The sequence below is a fragment of the Mercenaria mercenaria genome, chromosome 3, assembly GCF_021730395.1.
Source record: "Mercenaria mercenaria strain notata chromosome 3, MADL_Memer_1, whole genome shotgun sequence".
Classification (NCBI taxonomy): Eukaryota; Metazoa; Mollusca; class Bivalvia; order Venerida; family Veneridae; genus Mercenaria; species Mercenaria mercenaria.
The window spans coordinates 56785308-56801387 of record NC_069363.1 but is presented as its reverse complement, the minus strand read 5'-3'; the positions used below and the strand labels follow the sequence as shown (position 1 = coordinate 56801387).

At 36.6% G+C, this 16080-nt stretch overlaps 1 protein-coding gene across 2 annotated transcripts in view; it reads left to right on the top strand.

Annotated features, from left to right (window-relative positions):
* The first annotated feature begins 475 nt into the window (after window positions 1–475).
* LOC128555644 (uncharacterized) overlaps window positions 476–16080 on the top strand; it is a 45364-nt gene continuing 29759 nt past the window's right edge. Inside the window, exon 1 of one of the 2 annotated variants that reach the window (XM_053538641.1) lies at window positions 476–745. In XM_053538641.1, the coding sequence (XP_053394616.1) occupies window positions 518–745 (228 nt within the window). In that variant the 5' untranslated portion in view covers window positions 476–517. Of the gene's footprint in view, window positions 746–1371; window positions 1785–16080 lie in introns of those variants that run through there. The other variant, XM_053538642.1, reaches the window with a different exon arrangement.

The following is a 16080-nucleotide window of genomic DNA, read 5'->3' as shown; positions in this document are numbered from 1 at the left end:
TATAAAGTTAAAAGATAAAAATTCTATATTAAAACGTATTTTTTCATGTTATTTATATTTTCTTTTTCAGTAGACAATACACTTTCAGATGATATCAAAATTATATGAGCTTACCAGACATCAATATTTGATATATTTTAATAGCACTGTTAGATGCAACTAGCTTATTTGTGGATTGGATACCTCAAGTCCTAGCCACAGTTTAAAAGACGGGTGTGCAATCGTGAAATAATAACGCCAAATTTTTCTGTAATCATGCTTTTGCTGGATACAGCCGGATAAGAAGAAAGTGTCCAAAGTGCATTTACGATAAATAAGAAATATTAATAATCGATATAAGCTCCATCGTAATTACCTCCCTTTACTTATTTATTTACAAAGGCCGGCTCCGTGGTCCGTGTAATGAGGTCATTTATAAAAAAAATAATGTAACTGTATACTGTTGACGAATATCTCCTTTTTAATTCGGTATGATGAACAGATAATTATATTAACATATTATCTGATTTCATTTTAGATGTTTAAACTTAAGAATAAATGTAAGATGTGTGCTAACAATGTTTTTGACTTGAAGGAACTGTGTTTAGGTGATGAAGGTGTTGTTGGGGATATATCTAAAGAATTTGTAAGGGAAATAGACGATGTGAGCATGGTACAGACGTACGGACAGACACAAGATGAAACTTCTCCCATGCTTGACACTTCCGTCGGTACAGCAAATGATGCTAGATTAATGGAAAATGCTGTAAGTGTACTTTTCACTTTACTTACGGCTATGAATACTTGTTTTTCTGAAGAAGAAATAATGAAGTATTTAAACGAAGTGACCTACGATTATTTCTGCTACGATCTTTGTGTTATATGAGCCGTGTCATGAGAAAACCAACATAGTGGGTTGCGACCAGGATGGATCCAGACCAGCCTGCGCATCCGCGCAGTCTTGTCAGGATCCATGCTGTTCGCTTTCAAAGCCTATTGCAATTAAAGAAACCTTTAGCGAACAGCATGGATCCTGACCAGACTGCGCGGATGTGCAGGCTGGTCTGGATCCATGCTGGTCGCAAATCCACTATGTTGGTTTTCTCATGGCACGGCTCATATGTCGAAACGCATGGTTTAAACCTTTTTTCTTATCATATTTTACAAAATTTAATGTTTTTTTTTTTGTTGTTTAATTTATGATAGCTCGTCTTTCAAATACAATTGTACTTATCGTTAAGTGTGTTCTGATAACGAACTGCCAAATTTTAAGAAATGGGTTTCCCTGAAATTCCGCTAAAATGCATGTCATATATAATATATGCAATTTAACGTCAGTTATTTACGACTCTAGCTTGTGTACTAAGGCTATAAATTTGTTATGCATTGGTAATTATTCTGCGTAATATTTAAGGTTTCCTTTGATCAAGTTTTGTTTTCGTTTCCAATAATGTGGTTATTTCCAGCCTATCAACTGAGCATCTGTCACGTGCAAACTTTCGTTTTGCGCAACAGGATTGCAACACATTGCTATCTCGGATATCAAAAGTTGCAGTGCAATTAAGATAATAAATAACAACAGTATTAATTAGCTTTTATCTTCGGAATTGTTTTGAGATATTTGAACTGTTTAATTAGTGTTTGGGTACGAATAATCAATATTAAAATAGGACACAGTCATGTCGGATATCTGGGTTCAGTATGACAATAGGACAGAACAAGTAAATTCTGTGCTAGTACCTCCGCAAGAAAACCGGCGATCATTGCAGAGTAATGGAGGAATGTGCGGCTCAAGAGAAGACAGTGTAAGTTTGTTTAGTTTTAAGACGAAAACGTTTAATAATGACATTCGAATTAAGTTAGTTTAGTAGTAGTTTCCATGGATTATTGAACCAGTATTTACTTACGTGGCGATCAGTGTGATATTTAGTCCCGCCTCAGCATTCAGTGGCTGATCTATAGTTATCAGTTTGTCCGTCTGTTCCCGATACCACAATGCTCTCCATTGCAATTATTCTATATGAATATAAACCGTTTTTATTGTCAATGTTGAGGTCAGATGAGGATCTTCTGGTCATTATATCCTCTACATTCATACTTCAACTTAACCCTTACACAATGAACTTGTCCATCTTTTAATTTGGACAGTACCATTAACTTTTAAAAGGGGTGCTTAGCAAAAAGATACTGACTGAATGGCGAACAGTGCAGATCATGATCAGACTGCACGGATGTGCAGGCTGATCATGATCTTAACTGGTCGCAAAGGCAGAATCAGTCGTGCCAAGCAAGATAAGGGTTATAAGGCTTCTTTAATTGTGAAATGCACGCTAAAGAAATATTTCTCCACGTTCAGGGTCAAATGAAACATAGATACGAACATTTAACGTAGACACGGTAATTTAGCAACTTCACGTTTTCTCAGTATCCGCCAAGTTACGTATCCAGTCTGAACTGTATACAAGCATAGATGGTAGGGTAGGACGAACAGCATCCATGTTTAAAAGGGACGGAACGGTGGCACACCCTTAGACTTCACAATGTTAGCACCCTGTTCCTAGAAACGGCGCCAAAAATCCAATAGACATGGCCAAGTTCCAAGATCCCAGCCTCATACAGCAGTGTATTTATAAATATGTAAACACATAGAAAAATTAAGACAGCAATGAAAAAACAACCAAATAATGAACATAACGGGCCACCGCCTTGGCAAAATCACCACTTTAGAACCAGTTACTGGTGTGTACTGGTACTGATGATAAACCCGAACAGAAAATGAGGTTTTTTACGTGTAACTTTTATTTTTTGCAAACTGAAATCAACGGTTGGTATCAAAATAAAGGTTGACATTTGCTGGAAACTTTACATAATTCAAATTTTATATTTAGTAAGCAAACTCACACGAAGTGAGGCCCTGAAAGGGGTTTGTAAAATGGGGACTGTATGAACATTGACTGATGATAAATTCGTCCACTTTGTCATTTACAAAAATTTCTTCGTATTATTACATTGAAACTTTCCCGAAAAAGCTGCAACAGTCATTCCTGATCAAGTAATGAAAAGTGACCCAATGTCAGGCCTTCATGTTTCGACAGTGAGCTTGCGCAAAAAACACCCTCTTCCCCAGTAATTTTGGATAAATATTTTGTATACAAATAAATATCAGTCATTTATTTATACAGAATATTTACCAAATTTGTTTTTGTTTAAACCAGTTAGTGTGGTAATTGGAAACTATTAGATGGTGTGTTCAATTTTATAAATGACCGCTTGCAGTCAAATATTTCCAAGGTGGTCGACTTTATCATCTGTCCGGGTTTATCATCAGTACCAGTATATACCCGCCTGCTGGTTCCCTAACACGTGCAATGGCAACAAAATACATGTTATGTAAAACACAAAAATACTCGTGTACATATTAATTCATCATAATAAAGATACTACCAGACTTGTGTACCCTGTGCTTTTGCAGAAGGCAGAGCAACAAGGGAAACACTAATAAGGGCCCATAGAAACAGACTAGAAGACAAATATGGAAGGATTTCAGTCTCAGTGTCTATCGTGGAATAGGCTTCATGTTCTGTCAGATCCGATCAAAGACGAATGGTTAGGACTTAAAAAGGTCTAAACACCAAACAGGCGGCGTATCTCAAAATAGTTTGACCATAAATTCTTTAATAGAATGTTTTACAATTTTACCAATTATTGTCTTGACGCAGAATCTCCATAAAAAATCAGGTTTTGATATGATATGTTCAAAAAGCATGTGTCACTTTTCTACAATAATATCCAGGCACACAAAATAACATTATAGTCCAGGTCAAACCTTTTGTTATGTTGTCACATAATATTTGTATGCTAAACATGGTTTCCGAGAAAATTATTTCAATCTCAATGACAGCTGTTGGCACCAATATTGCAGTTTTATAAAATGTTTGACGTTACCTGAAGAGCTAAATTTTTTTGGTTCACTTTACTAGCAACATATTTTGCAGGTGACTGGGATGGAACGATTCATCTGCTTATGTTAGGTGAAAGAAATAATCCCAAATAAATTGATCTGAGGTCAATTATTCGTGCTCAGAATTATCTGCTTATATCAGGACGTTTATTTCAAAGCTACCCCTTTCCGACCCAAAAATCCTGATTCCCCACCTCTGTCTAAGAGTGAATTTTCATAATGAACATAATGGAATATTACTTTAAAAAACAAAACAAAAAAACTATTGCTATTCATTATCCATTTATCCATATATACTGCATAGATCATAGGGTAGGACGAACAGCATACATGCTAAAAAGGGACGGTAACCGTGACACGTCCTTATATTATATTTCACAATCTAAGCACACTGTTCCTAGAAACGGCAAAAAACCAATAGACACAGGCAAGTTTCAAGAACCCAGCTTCTCAGAAATGAAATTACACAGCAGTATATATAGTAATATGTAAAACACACATAGAAAAAAGTAACACAGCAGTAAATAAATAACGCAATGGGGCACCGCTTTGGCAAAATTACCACTTTTGTTTAAACCAGTTACCTTAATTTGCAGAGATAAGATTTTTGGGGGGATTTACTTTACTTGCAAAATATCATTTTACAAATGGTGGGACAGGAATGATACATCTGCTTGTGTTAGGTGAAAGAAATAATCCTGAATAAAAATTGAGCCGTGCCATGGGAAAACCAACATAGTGGGTGTGCGACCAGCATGGATCCAGACCAGCCTGCGCATCCGCGCAGTCTGGTCAGGCTCCATGCTGTTCGCTTTTAAAGCCTATTGGAATTGGAGAAACTGTTAGCGAACAGCATGGATCCTGACCAGACTGCGCGGATGCGCAGGCTGGTCTGGATCCATGCTGGTCGCACACCCACTATGTTGGTTTTCCCATGGCACGGCTCAAATGATGTGAGGTCAATTATTCGTGCCCAGAATTATATGCTTATATCAGGACCTCTATTTCAAACCTACCCCCTTCCAACCCTAAAATCCTGGCTCCACCTCTGTCTCCGAGTGAATTTTCGTAATGGAATATAATGGAATTTTACTCTTTTTAGCTCATCTGATTTTTTGAAAAAAAATGATGAGTTATTGTCATCACTTGAGCGGTTGTCGGCGTCGGCGTCGGCGTCGGTGTCGGCGTCGGCGTCGGCGTTGCCTGGTTAAGTTTTATGTTTAGGTCAGCTTTTCTCCTAAACTATCAAAGCTATTGCTTTGAAACTTGGAATACTTGTTCACCATCATAAGCTGACCCTGTATAGCAAGAAACATAACTCCATCTTGCTTTTTGCAAGATTTATGGCCCCTTTTGTACTTAGAAAATATCAAATTTCTTGCTTAAGTTTTATGTTTAGGTCAACTTTTCTCCCAAACTGTCAAAGCTATTGCTTTGAAACTTGGAATACATGTTCACCATCATAAGCTGACCCTGTACAGCAAGAAACATAACTCCATCTTGCTTTTTGCAAGATTTATTGCCCCTTTTGGACTTAGAAAATCAGTTTTCTTGGTTAAGTTTTATGTTTAGGTCAGCTTTTATCCTAAACTATCAAAGCTATTGCTTTAAAACTTGCAACACTTGTTCACCATCATAAGCTGACCCTGTACAGCAAGAAACATAACTCCATCCTGCTTTTTGCAAGATTTATGGCCCCTTTTGGACTTAGAAAATATCAGATTTCTTGGTTAAGTTTTATGTTTAGGTCAACTTTTTCTCTTAAACTATCAAAGCTATTGCTTTGAAACTTGCAACACTTGTTCACCATCATAAGCTGACCCTGTACAGCAAGCAGCGTAACTCCATCCTGATTTTTGCAATAATTATTGCCCCTTTTGGACTTAGAAAATCATTTTCTTGGTTGAGTATCATGTTTAAGTCAACTTTTCTCATAAACTATCAAAGCTATTGCTTTAAAACTTGCAACAGTTTTTCACCATCATAAGTGGACGCTGTACATCAAGAAACATAACTCTATCCTGCTTTTTGCAAGAATGATGGCCCTTTTTAGACTTAGAAAATCATGGGTAGGACAATATTTCTATTACACAAAAAAAATCAGATGAGCGTCAGCACCCGCAAGGCGGTGCTCTTGTTTTTATAAACTATTGCTATTCATTATCCATATATACTGAATTATTCTAAATAAGCGGGAAACACTTTTTCTACTCCCATGCTATGGTTTCTGTATCTGAAACACAACGATTTTGTCCCTATAACATACATTTATACATTGATTTAGTGTGTACATGTACCAGGATGGCTGCAGTATTTTGCAGACAGCCAGTAGACTGACAGTGGGAATTCCCCTAGTTTTTGTGTGTTTTTTTTTCGTCGAATTGGCACCGCTTGTGAGGTTTTGGATAAAATTAATATGCAAGTGCACATCTCGGTTAACCATTCAAAATGTTACTCTTACTTCCTTTCCTGTAACCCATATTTTTATTTCATTTACAAGTGGTCAAACATTTAATAATTCAAGCAACAATTTGGGACTTTCTCACTTTCCTTCTATTCTATTACGGATATATTTGAGCAGCAAAAGGATCCAATAAATAGATCAAAACTTTCGTACCGCTGCGGTATCTTTTTAATATACCCATTGCACGCCACGGTTACTCTTTAGGAGCAATAACTTCACGAGGAGAAATAGTAAAATTTGAAACAAAATATTTTTACAGAAGTGATTATAGTGCGATCAATTCGTAACAGAAAATGCCAAAATACTTCAGAAAATGGGAAAAGCACCAAAATTGGCACAGCTATTTATTAAAGCATTAAAAACATTTTTGTCATGGGACCCATTTGATATCTGTGAAGATGGTCGATATGGCGGCCATTTACCAAAATGGCCGCCAAAACTCAATATTTACCTTAGAAGATTCTAATGAAAGGTCATTATATTTACATTCACCCCCAAAATGCACTAAATATAAATGTTTATAATAAAATAAATCCTAAATTTGCATGAAATGCAAAAATAACAATTCAAATGATGTTAGTTTCTTTCTGTTTCCATGGTAACGGCAAAAATCTAACCTTTAAAACTTAGTTTAATATTATCATTGTGTAGTTTCCATATTTTAAAGAATATTTTATTTTAATATATGTAATTTATATTATTTCACTTGAATTCCCTCCACAGCAGCATATTGAAACATTGTTGTTATTCCCTTGCCAGTATTTAGCCAGATGGGGCTTATGGGTTGCCCCTATATGCATGTCAATATGTCAGCCATGCAGAGTGGGATACTGCAATAACTTTGAAACTACAGCAGAATTTTTCATGATACTTGGTACATGGATAGATGGCAATGCAGAGAATGCCAATGTCATTTAAATTTGTTGCTATGGCAACAAATGTTGTTGCTATGGCAACAAATAGTGCACGAATATGACACAAAGTGTCATCCTGCATATCTTCAAAACAAGGAGAGATTGTTTCTTGAGAAATTTTACATAGACAGAGGGACAAATTGAAAACATGCTTGCTTTCTTATTTTCTCCTCTTGTACATCATTTTGTCTGTCTGTATGTCGGTCCATCATTTGCAAATGGCGGATTCTTCAATAACTTCAAAATTGCAAATTCTAAAGACTTCTTTATGAAACCTTGTTTATAGATGGTAAGTAATATGGAGAATGTGAAGGTCAATTAACTTAGTTGCTATATAAAATTGTAGTTTCCTTGACACCAAGTACGACAACTACCCCTTTCAGTTTGGGACTTCGAAATGCAAGAATAGATTATAGCGACGGGCTAGTAGGATCAAATAAAACAATGTTCCTTATTATGCACCCGCAGTCACAATGTCTGCGTAATAAATTGCTAACTGTGTAACAAAGAAGAGTAAGGCTGAAAATATAAAAGTTGCTTTCATGGACAACACTTAGTAACTATTCTGTGAAATATATTACTCTGAACAGTGAGCTGAAATCTGAAATAAGGTACATGTCAGATACTCTTGTCAGTACACACAAGCACGAGATTGTCGACAACTTTAGTTAACTTGCATAAGGCAGTGCAGAGCATTTCAGCACGTTTGACAAATTACGTCTTCCTCGACAGACTTTATCGAGGTTGCAAATACACTTGAGGAGCTATTGGTACGAGACTCGTGTACTCGAGACAAAAACTATTGGAAAGGTTCCAATATATCAAAGATCTCTCTGGTCAGCCTTATTTATCTTGACTAGGAATTTTAGGAAAGTGATAGAACACCCGACACCCATATGTGCCCGACTTAATGGGCGACCTTTTTTAGTATGTTCAAGAGGCGTAGCAGACGATGCAGGAATGCACATTATAGCCCTAATTTATATGTGAACAGATGGTTGATCAAGCTACTTGACATGTTTTGCTGTAAAGAAGAGTATCGAAAGCCTCCATTTATACCCCAAAAATATAATACGAACAGTTTGCTTGTAGGAAGATGTAGAAAATGCATTTAAAAGCTTAATTCACCGGTAAGCGCGAGCTGTACTGGTTAGTTTTGTTTGACAAGACAGTGTTATTCTTACATTGGACTGCTTAACTGGAAGTACAAATGGTAAATAGATAATATTTGTCGTCTTAAAACTAGTAATTTAAATTGGTATTAAAATTGTGTTTCGAATGCACCTGTGCTTATTAGAAAAATCCTCAAGTACTCACATTTAATTTAATTTTAATTTCAGTAAAATGTCCAGAAACAGATATTAGAGCACATTTTTCTTGTAGAAATGACAGATTCTGCTCTTAATTTATACCCCCGTTACACTCAGCCACATTCCCACTACGTCGTAAAAACTAGCAGGACGCAGTAAGAACTTGTACAATGTAGAAGAAATACAGTAGACTCCGATAAGAACATGATAATTAATAATTATGGTCTCCATGAGTGTAGAGAACGCGGTCGAATTTTGGACATGTTCAAAACAAATGTAGTGAGAACGCGGTCTAATCAGGAAGCAGGAAGGACGTAGTAATGATTAACTAAAACCTAGTAGGACATAGTACAAGCGTGGTGCGGACGGGAAAGGCTGCATGGCATGCTCACTGCGCTGTCATTGGGTTATCATTGCGTTCTTGCTACGTCAATGGAGTTCTTACTACAATTTATCTACGCTTGTGTGCTATGACCATGCTACGTGCATGTCACATTGTAGTATACCGCATAAGGTTATTAATACGTTCTTTCGGTTCTTAACACATCTCTGTCACGTTTGCAGCAGGATCTCACCATGATTGGTTCAGATTCTGATAATTAAGTATGAATACTGGATCCAATTCCCAATCACTTCGTTTTCAGTCAGCAATGGGTATCGAACATCATCAGGAATTGCCACATAATCATGGACTCAGCAGCACTGGCAGCTTGTAGTGGACTTTTGGACCTCTGTATATCCTTCACACTGCTTTTGCTTATTCCACCGCAGTCTCTCTATAAGACTGCTCTTTTTTCTTCATTGGAGCGTTGGGGTGGGGTGGGGGGGTCATCGTTTATTGTAATTTATGGTTGTTGAGTGTAGATGCGGACACAATTATGTCAATATAACTTGCAGAAGGAATGAAAAAAAAAAGAGGCGCATGGCGTTGTATTTATAAGTAGCGACGAATGCAATGAAAAGGTGATAAGCATATGGTTAAAGCATGGTAAGCGAGAGGTGCAATCTGACTGAACCGTGAGAACCTGGCAAGGATGTTAAAAGCGCGCAGTATGAACTTTAGAACTGCACATTTTTCGAGTTTGATCCCCGTCCCCACCGCGTCAAAATTTTCAGGAAGCAGTATGATCTTCATGGTCTTTGCCTGAGAGTGATCAGGGCATTAGTGACTGTACATTATATGCTTACAACATTAAACTATAAAACCATTGTTATGGCACAATGTGCTACAATTTGACAAAAACAGAATATTACAGGGACATGCAAATGTAAATTTGATTACGCTGATCAACCGGCAATGACTTTTTCCCAAAGAAATCATGATGATCTGACAGGCCAGGGATGTTCACATAGTCTATCACACTAACATAATTAATGAATTATATAGTTTTATTAAGTGTCATTAGTTCTCTTAGGGTAAATAAATTGAAATGAATACAGCAACACTTTCAAATTCTGAGTCACGAAAACTAATGACAAAGTGAAACACATGTCATTTATTCACTAATACACATTACAGACTAAAACTTCGTTTGCTCAAACTCTGATAATTCAAACACCATTCTTCAATTAATCTATCGTCAAGTCCCAAACAAATTCCTTTATAATATTTTTTTCGATCACTCATACTACCAATAATTCGAATAAATTTAGTCGGTCCTGATGGGTTCCAGTTACCGAAGTTCGAATGTATTTATAATTAATTAATTTACAATTGTTGTAAAGTTCGGCACAGGACTATTGCCATTTTAAACATTCTTGATATGCCAGTAACCATTATATACTTAATTTTGATTCATATAAATGCATTATGACTTTTCTTCTGCTTAATAGCACATTTTATCAAAGGGAGACAACTTTTTTCATTTTTGTTGGAAGAGCGGTATTTTTGTTAATATAATATGTTTGGATTTATTCAGGCAGGTGGTTTTAGCTTATTATACTGATGACTGTAAGTGTCAATAGAAATTTTATATATAATATTACGTATTTTTGAAAATATATACATATATGGCGGCCATCTTAGATTTTTCGGCCATATTGGATTTTTCGGAGTGGGTCTCATGCTCATTTTTAGTATTTTGCCCTAAAGTAGTTATGTACCAAGTTTCATGCTTTTCCCATTTTCTGAAGTATTTTTACACCATTTTACTGTACTATTATAACAATATAGTGAATTTTGATATGGCATAGACGCCAGTCAAAAATGTTTGGCTTTGATTCTCCTAAATGAAACGAATATCCTTACATGGGGCCAAGATGTTTATATGAGCCGCGCCATGAGAAAACCTACATAGTGGGTATGCGACCAGCATGGAACCAGACCAGTCTGCGCATCCGCGCAGTCTGGTCAGGCTCCATGCTGTTCGCTTTTAAAGCCTATTGGAATAGAAGAAACTATTAGCGAACAGCATGGATCCTGACCAGACTGCGCGGATGCGCAGGCTGGTCTGGATCCATGCTGGTCGCATACCCACTATGTTGGTTTTCCCGTGGCACGGCTCATATTCTTTAATAAACTGTAGAAACACCAACGAAGATTAATCGTATTTCGAAATTTTTCAACACGTTCAGTTCCACCAAGTTTGGCATAGAATGTAAAAATGCAAGAAGAATGTAAAGTTTCTGCATTATTTCAAAAGCGTTGCGACGGTTTACTACCTTCTGCACAATATATTTGGTTATTTTTTAGAATATCTTGCAAAAATCTTATGTCTATATGTTTGTACTACTAGTCACTTTCAGATTACTCACTTTTTATGGATTTTTGAGAGTAATTACTTTTTGCCTAAAATGTGTGGGTTAGTCACTTTAAGCAACCGAAATCAGTTTATACAATTGCAGAATCTTTTGGCAGTACACAAAATACCACTTTCTGGTGCAAAATGAGTTTTTTTATCCAGTTGGCTTACGAAAGGTCGGTTGTTCTACCCAGGTGCCCGCTTGTGATGAAATAATGCACGGAGGGGCACCTGGGGTCTTCCTGCACCATCAAAGCTGGAAAGTCGCCATATGACCTATAATTGTGTCGATGTTAAACGCAACAAACAAATATCGTTGATGTTTTAAATTTGAGGTTCCCAAATTGTTTTCTAGGTTAATGCAACCGAGTCACGCTATCGGCTGGTATGCATCATTATCTAGCGTAAACGCAATAACCGCACTTTAATAATTACGACAGTATTTGAGCCGTGCCATGAGAAAACCAACATAGTGGCTTTGCGACCAGCATGGATCCAGACTAGTCTGCGCATCCGCGCAGTCTGGTCAGGATCCATGCTGTTCGCTTTCAAAGAGATGCGCAGGCTGGTCTGGATCAATGCTCATCGCAAAGCAACTATGTTGGTTCTATCATGGTACGGCTCATTTTACGTTTTAATTATATTTAAAGCAATTGCCGTTTGTGTGATCATGTCGGCCAGCAGTACTATAGGCTTTCAGTTATGCATTTAACAGTTTTAAAATAATTTTCACGTCACATGCGTTGCTAAATACATTTTTTAAACGATTTTAATTAAAATCATGTTACCATTTATTGAAAAAAAGAGAAGATAATGTAGAGCGCAACAAAATATAACAATACATTTTGAGGGTTATCTTAGTCAAAAATGATTTCATAGAAAATCTTATGAACACTGTGCATATTTTGGTTAAGAAAGTTATATTAAGATATTTTTTAAATGTCATTTCATGCGTGATTGATCACCTGAAGATACTTTTGGAGATACTTTAAGCTATACATGCCATTATTGTTTTAAATCAGTCATTTAAGCGGTGTGCTTTGACGGCGAGGGAATTTCCCAAATTTAACCATTTTAGTCGTTAATCAAATGACCTTGCGTGGTATTCACGTGATAATAACTCGACATTTAGATACCATCAGTATTCTATTCTAATTGATATGGAAAAATACTTCATGCCCATATTCATCAAAGTCCCGAGTTTGAAATCTAAGTGCTTATTATTTCATTTTCCTTAGTGTTATTAAGTAATCTCGAATTAAATTTCAGATGTTTTCAAAATGTTGATAAATACTAATACGTATTCTATACGGAGAATACGGAAATACCAGATGTCTCACGATTGCCTTTTAACGTTCATACTGAGTATGTACTTAACCTCGTACATTAATTAATACGTGCGTATGATTAAATGTTGAACGCTCTTAACGTACCATCCTGCTAAATTATGAAAACAAATTCTCCTTAGGTTTTTTTTGTCAAAATAAACAATCGGCCTCTTATTGTTGTTGTTTTTTTTTTTTTGTTTTTTTTTTTGGTTTCGACATAATATTGAATGCCTGTTGAATATTGCGGTGACCGGTCTATCCGCCGCATATAAAGGAAGACTCACAAACATCTTTTTTTTTACTGTGAAATTTAATTTCGTGGTCATGAAAGTTCGTACTTTTCACAAAAGCAGCTTTTTCGTAGGGTTGTGAATTCGTGGATTTCAACTTTTAAAGTTAAAATGAATGAAAATTTTATTTGATTTTTTGGAATCAAATTCCTTGGGTTGATACAACAGCAACGAAATCCACGAAATTTTCCCCGCACGAATACAAATGAGCCGTGCCACGGGAAAACCAACATAGTGGGTATGCGACCAGCATGGATCCAGACCAGCCTGCGCATCCGCGCAGTCTGGTCAGGATCCATGCTGTTCGCTAATAGTTTCTCCAATTCCAATAGGCTTTAAAAGCGAACAGCATGGAGCCTGACCAGACTGCGCGGATGCGCAGGCTGGTCTGGATCCATGCTGGTCGCATACCCACTATGTTGGTTTTCTCATGGCGCGGCTCAAATGATAACGCAGTATTCGATTCATTTCTTAAGAAATCACTTGAATATCATGTAAAGAAACTTCCCTTCATTTTTTTATGATTGATTTATGTTTATATTGCCGATAACTATTTAAGACCAGCTGTAAAAAGAAATGATAAAAAAAATCCTAAATTACATTTGAGCAACATTTTATGACATTTTTCATTTTTGGTGTATTTTGTTAGAGATTTATCAAAGGAACAAAAGGAGCCATTTCGTAAGAGTTAGAACTCTATTAGAAATGTATAGTTCATTTCTTTTTATGAAATGTTGTAATTACGCACCTTTAATACGATTTTTTTAAGTATGGACTACTGCTTTCTCATTTCAATATAATTTCTAATTGTATATTTGCATTTAAAAGATATTGGGATATTTCAACAATCTGAACCAAATGCAAGTTTTAGGACAGTGTGTAGCTCCGGAATTCATATGTCTCCAATCTACCCTGGTTGCGCAGCCAAGATAGTAAAGGGATGTAATAATATTCATACAGACTTGCATTTCTAATGAATTTCGGCTAAATATATATTTGTCAATGTAAATATTTGACAGATATGATAAAATAGCTTCAATATTCATATGACTTCTTAGGCAAAGTTAGTTTATTGAATTCATACATATGCTAAAATAACTCTAGCTTGTATGAGGAACCATAGCCTGGGTTCCAGTCTGTCGATTTTTCATGTGATTTTGTTCTGCAAATCGACATGATACTATCAGAAACTAAACGGGCCAGTAACAGCAACTTGCTCATATATATGAAATAGCGCGTATGTTATGACAAAGCAAAAAATATCAACGCCTGAATCCCAGGTTAGGGGAACCAGTTTAAAAATACTTTCAGTGAAAGTCTTACATGTTTTAACCCTTATCCTGCTAAATTTCTAAAATTGACTGGTCCATCATTCAATTTGGGCAATACCATTTAATATCCGAAGGGGTGTTCACTGAAAATTTACTGACTGAATAGCGAACAGTGCAGACCATGATCAGACTGCACGGATGTGCAGGCTGATCTTGGTCTGCACTGGTCGCATAGGCAGAATCACTTGCCGCCAGCAGGCTAAGGGTTAAGCAGTAAGAGAATATAAATAAGTGTAAATAATCTTCTTTTTTTGTTAAACTTTTCACCGAAAACCTTAAACCACCGAAAACCTTAAGTCTGCAGGCGGCAAGCGAACAATGCAGACCAAGATCCGCCTGCACGTCCTTTGAATACTAAGTTGTACTGCCGAAATTGAATGATGGACCAGTCCATTTTAAAAATTCAGCAGGGTAAAGGTTAAAAGCCACGGGCAACAGCGTAACTATCAGTTTGGTTGCATTACCTTTCAGCAAGCTTTTAAATTATAACTTAAGTAATCTTATATTTATAGAACGTCCATATTCCATGGACCCATTTCAATTTCAGAGAAATATTTCAAATATAACTTAAATGGTTCAGATAAAGGTCATTTGAGCACTTACTTGTTCAAAAGCGATTTAAGTTCGAAAACATTATGTAAATATCACTGAAACTATTCAGTTTAGTTATATATAATAATCCGTTTTAAAGTATTTAATGTTTGCATAACCTTTCTGGTTAGATCCGATCAGGGTTTTTTTTTCAATTGTGTTTATTATGAGCTCCCAAACTGATCTTCAGAATTTGCATTATTCCTATTCTAATGTGTCATTATGGTAAAAATAAAAGCGGATGAATTAGGGAAACACTATTGCTTTGCGAATGTATGGCGCAAAATTTACACGTTACCGCTATATAATAGTGAAACCCCTAACACAAAGACCCGCTTGTGATATTATTGATTAAATGAGCCGCGCCATGAGAAAACCAACATAGTGCGTTTGCGACCAGCATGGATCCAGGCCAGCCTAGTTTGATTTTACTTTTATATGTTTCAGCCATCATCCTGGGCCGATTCATGTGTTATGTTGTATTTACATCAGTTGCTCAATGCAGTCCGATATGCAAGACAACTGTAACTTTCTGTTGCTTTGTGCTTATTGAACTGATTAAAAAAAATAATTCAGGCTGTAGCAGTCAGGGTAGGATCCATGCTGTTCGCTAACGGTTTCTCTAATTGCAATAGACTTTGAAAGCGAACAGCATGGATCCTGACCAGACAGCGCGGATGTGCAGGCTGGTCTGGATCCATGCTGGTCGCAAACGCACTATGTTGGTTTTCTCATGGCGCGGCTCGAATACAAAAAGGCTAATCATCCACTTGTCGCCAGGACAGCCAATCATTACTTGGTCGTGGTTGCAGGTTGATGCGCTTTTGAAAATGTCTTTCTTCCCTTGACACCAAATTCCGCTCCTTTTGAAATTAGGATTCAATGTAAACTGACTATCTCTAGTTTGATTCTACTTTTATATGTTTCAGCCATCATCCTGGGCCGATTCATGTGTTATGTTGTATTTACATCAGTTGCTCTATGCAGTCTATGCTTTGTGCTTATTGAACTGATTAAAAAAATTAATTCAAGCTGTAGCTGTCAAGTATGGCTTCAGGTTTTTAAGTATTAAAGCTGTTGCCCGAGTTTGAATATCAATATATGAGCCGCGCCTTGAGAAAACCAACATAGTGGCTTTGCGACCAGCATGGGTCCAGACCAGCCTGCGCAT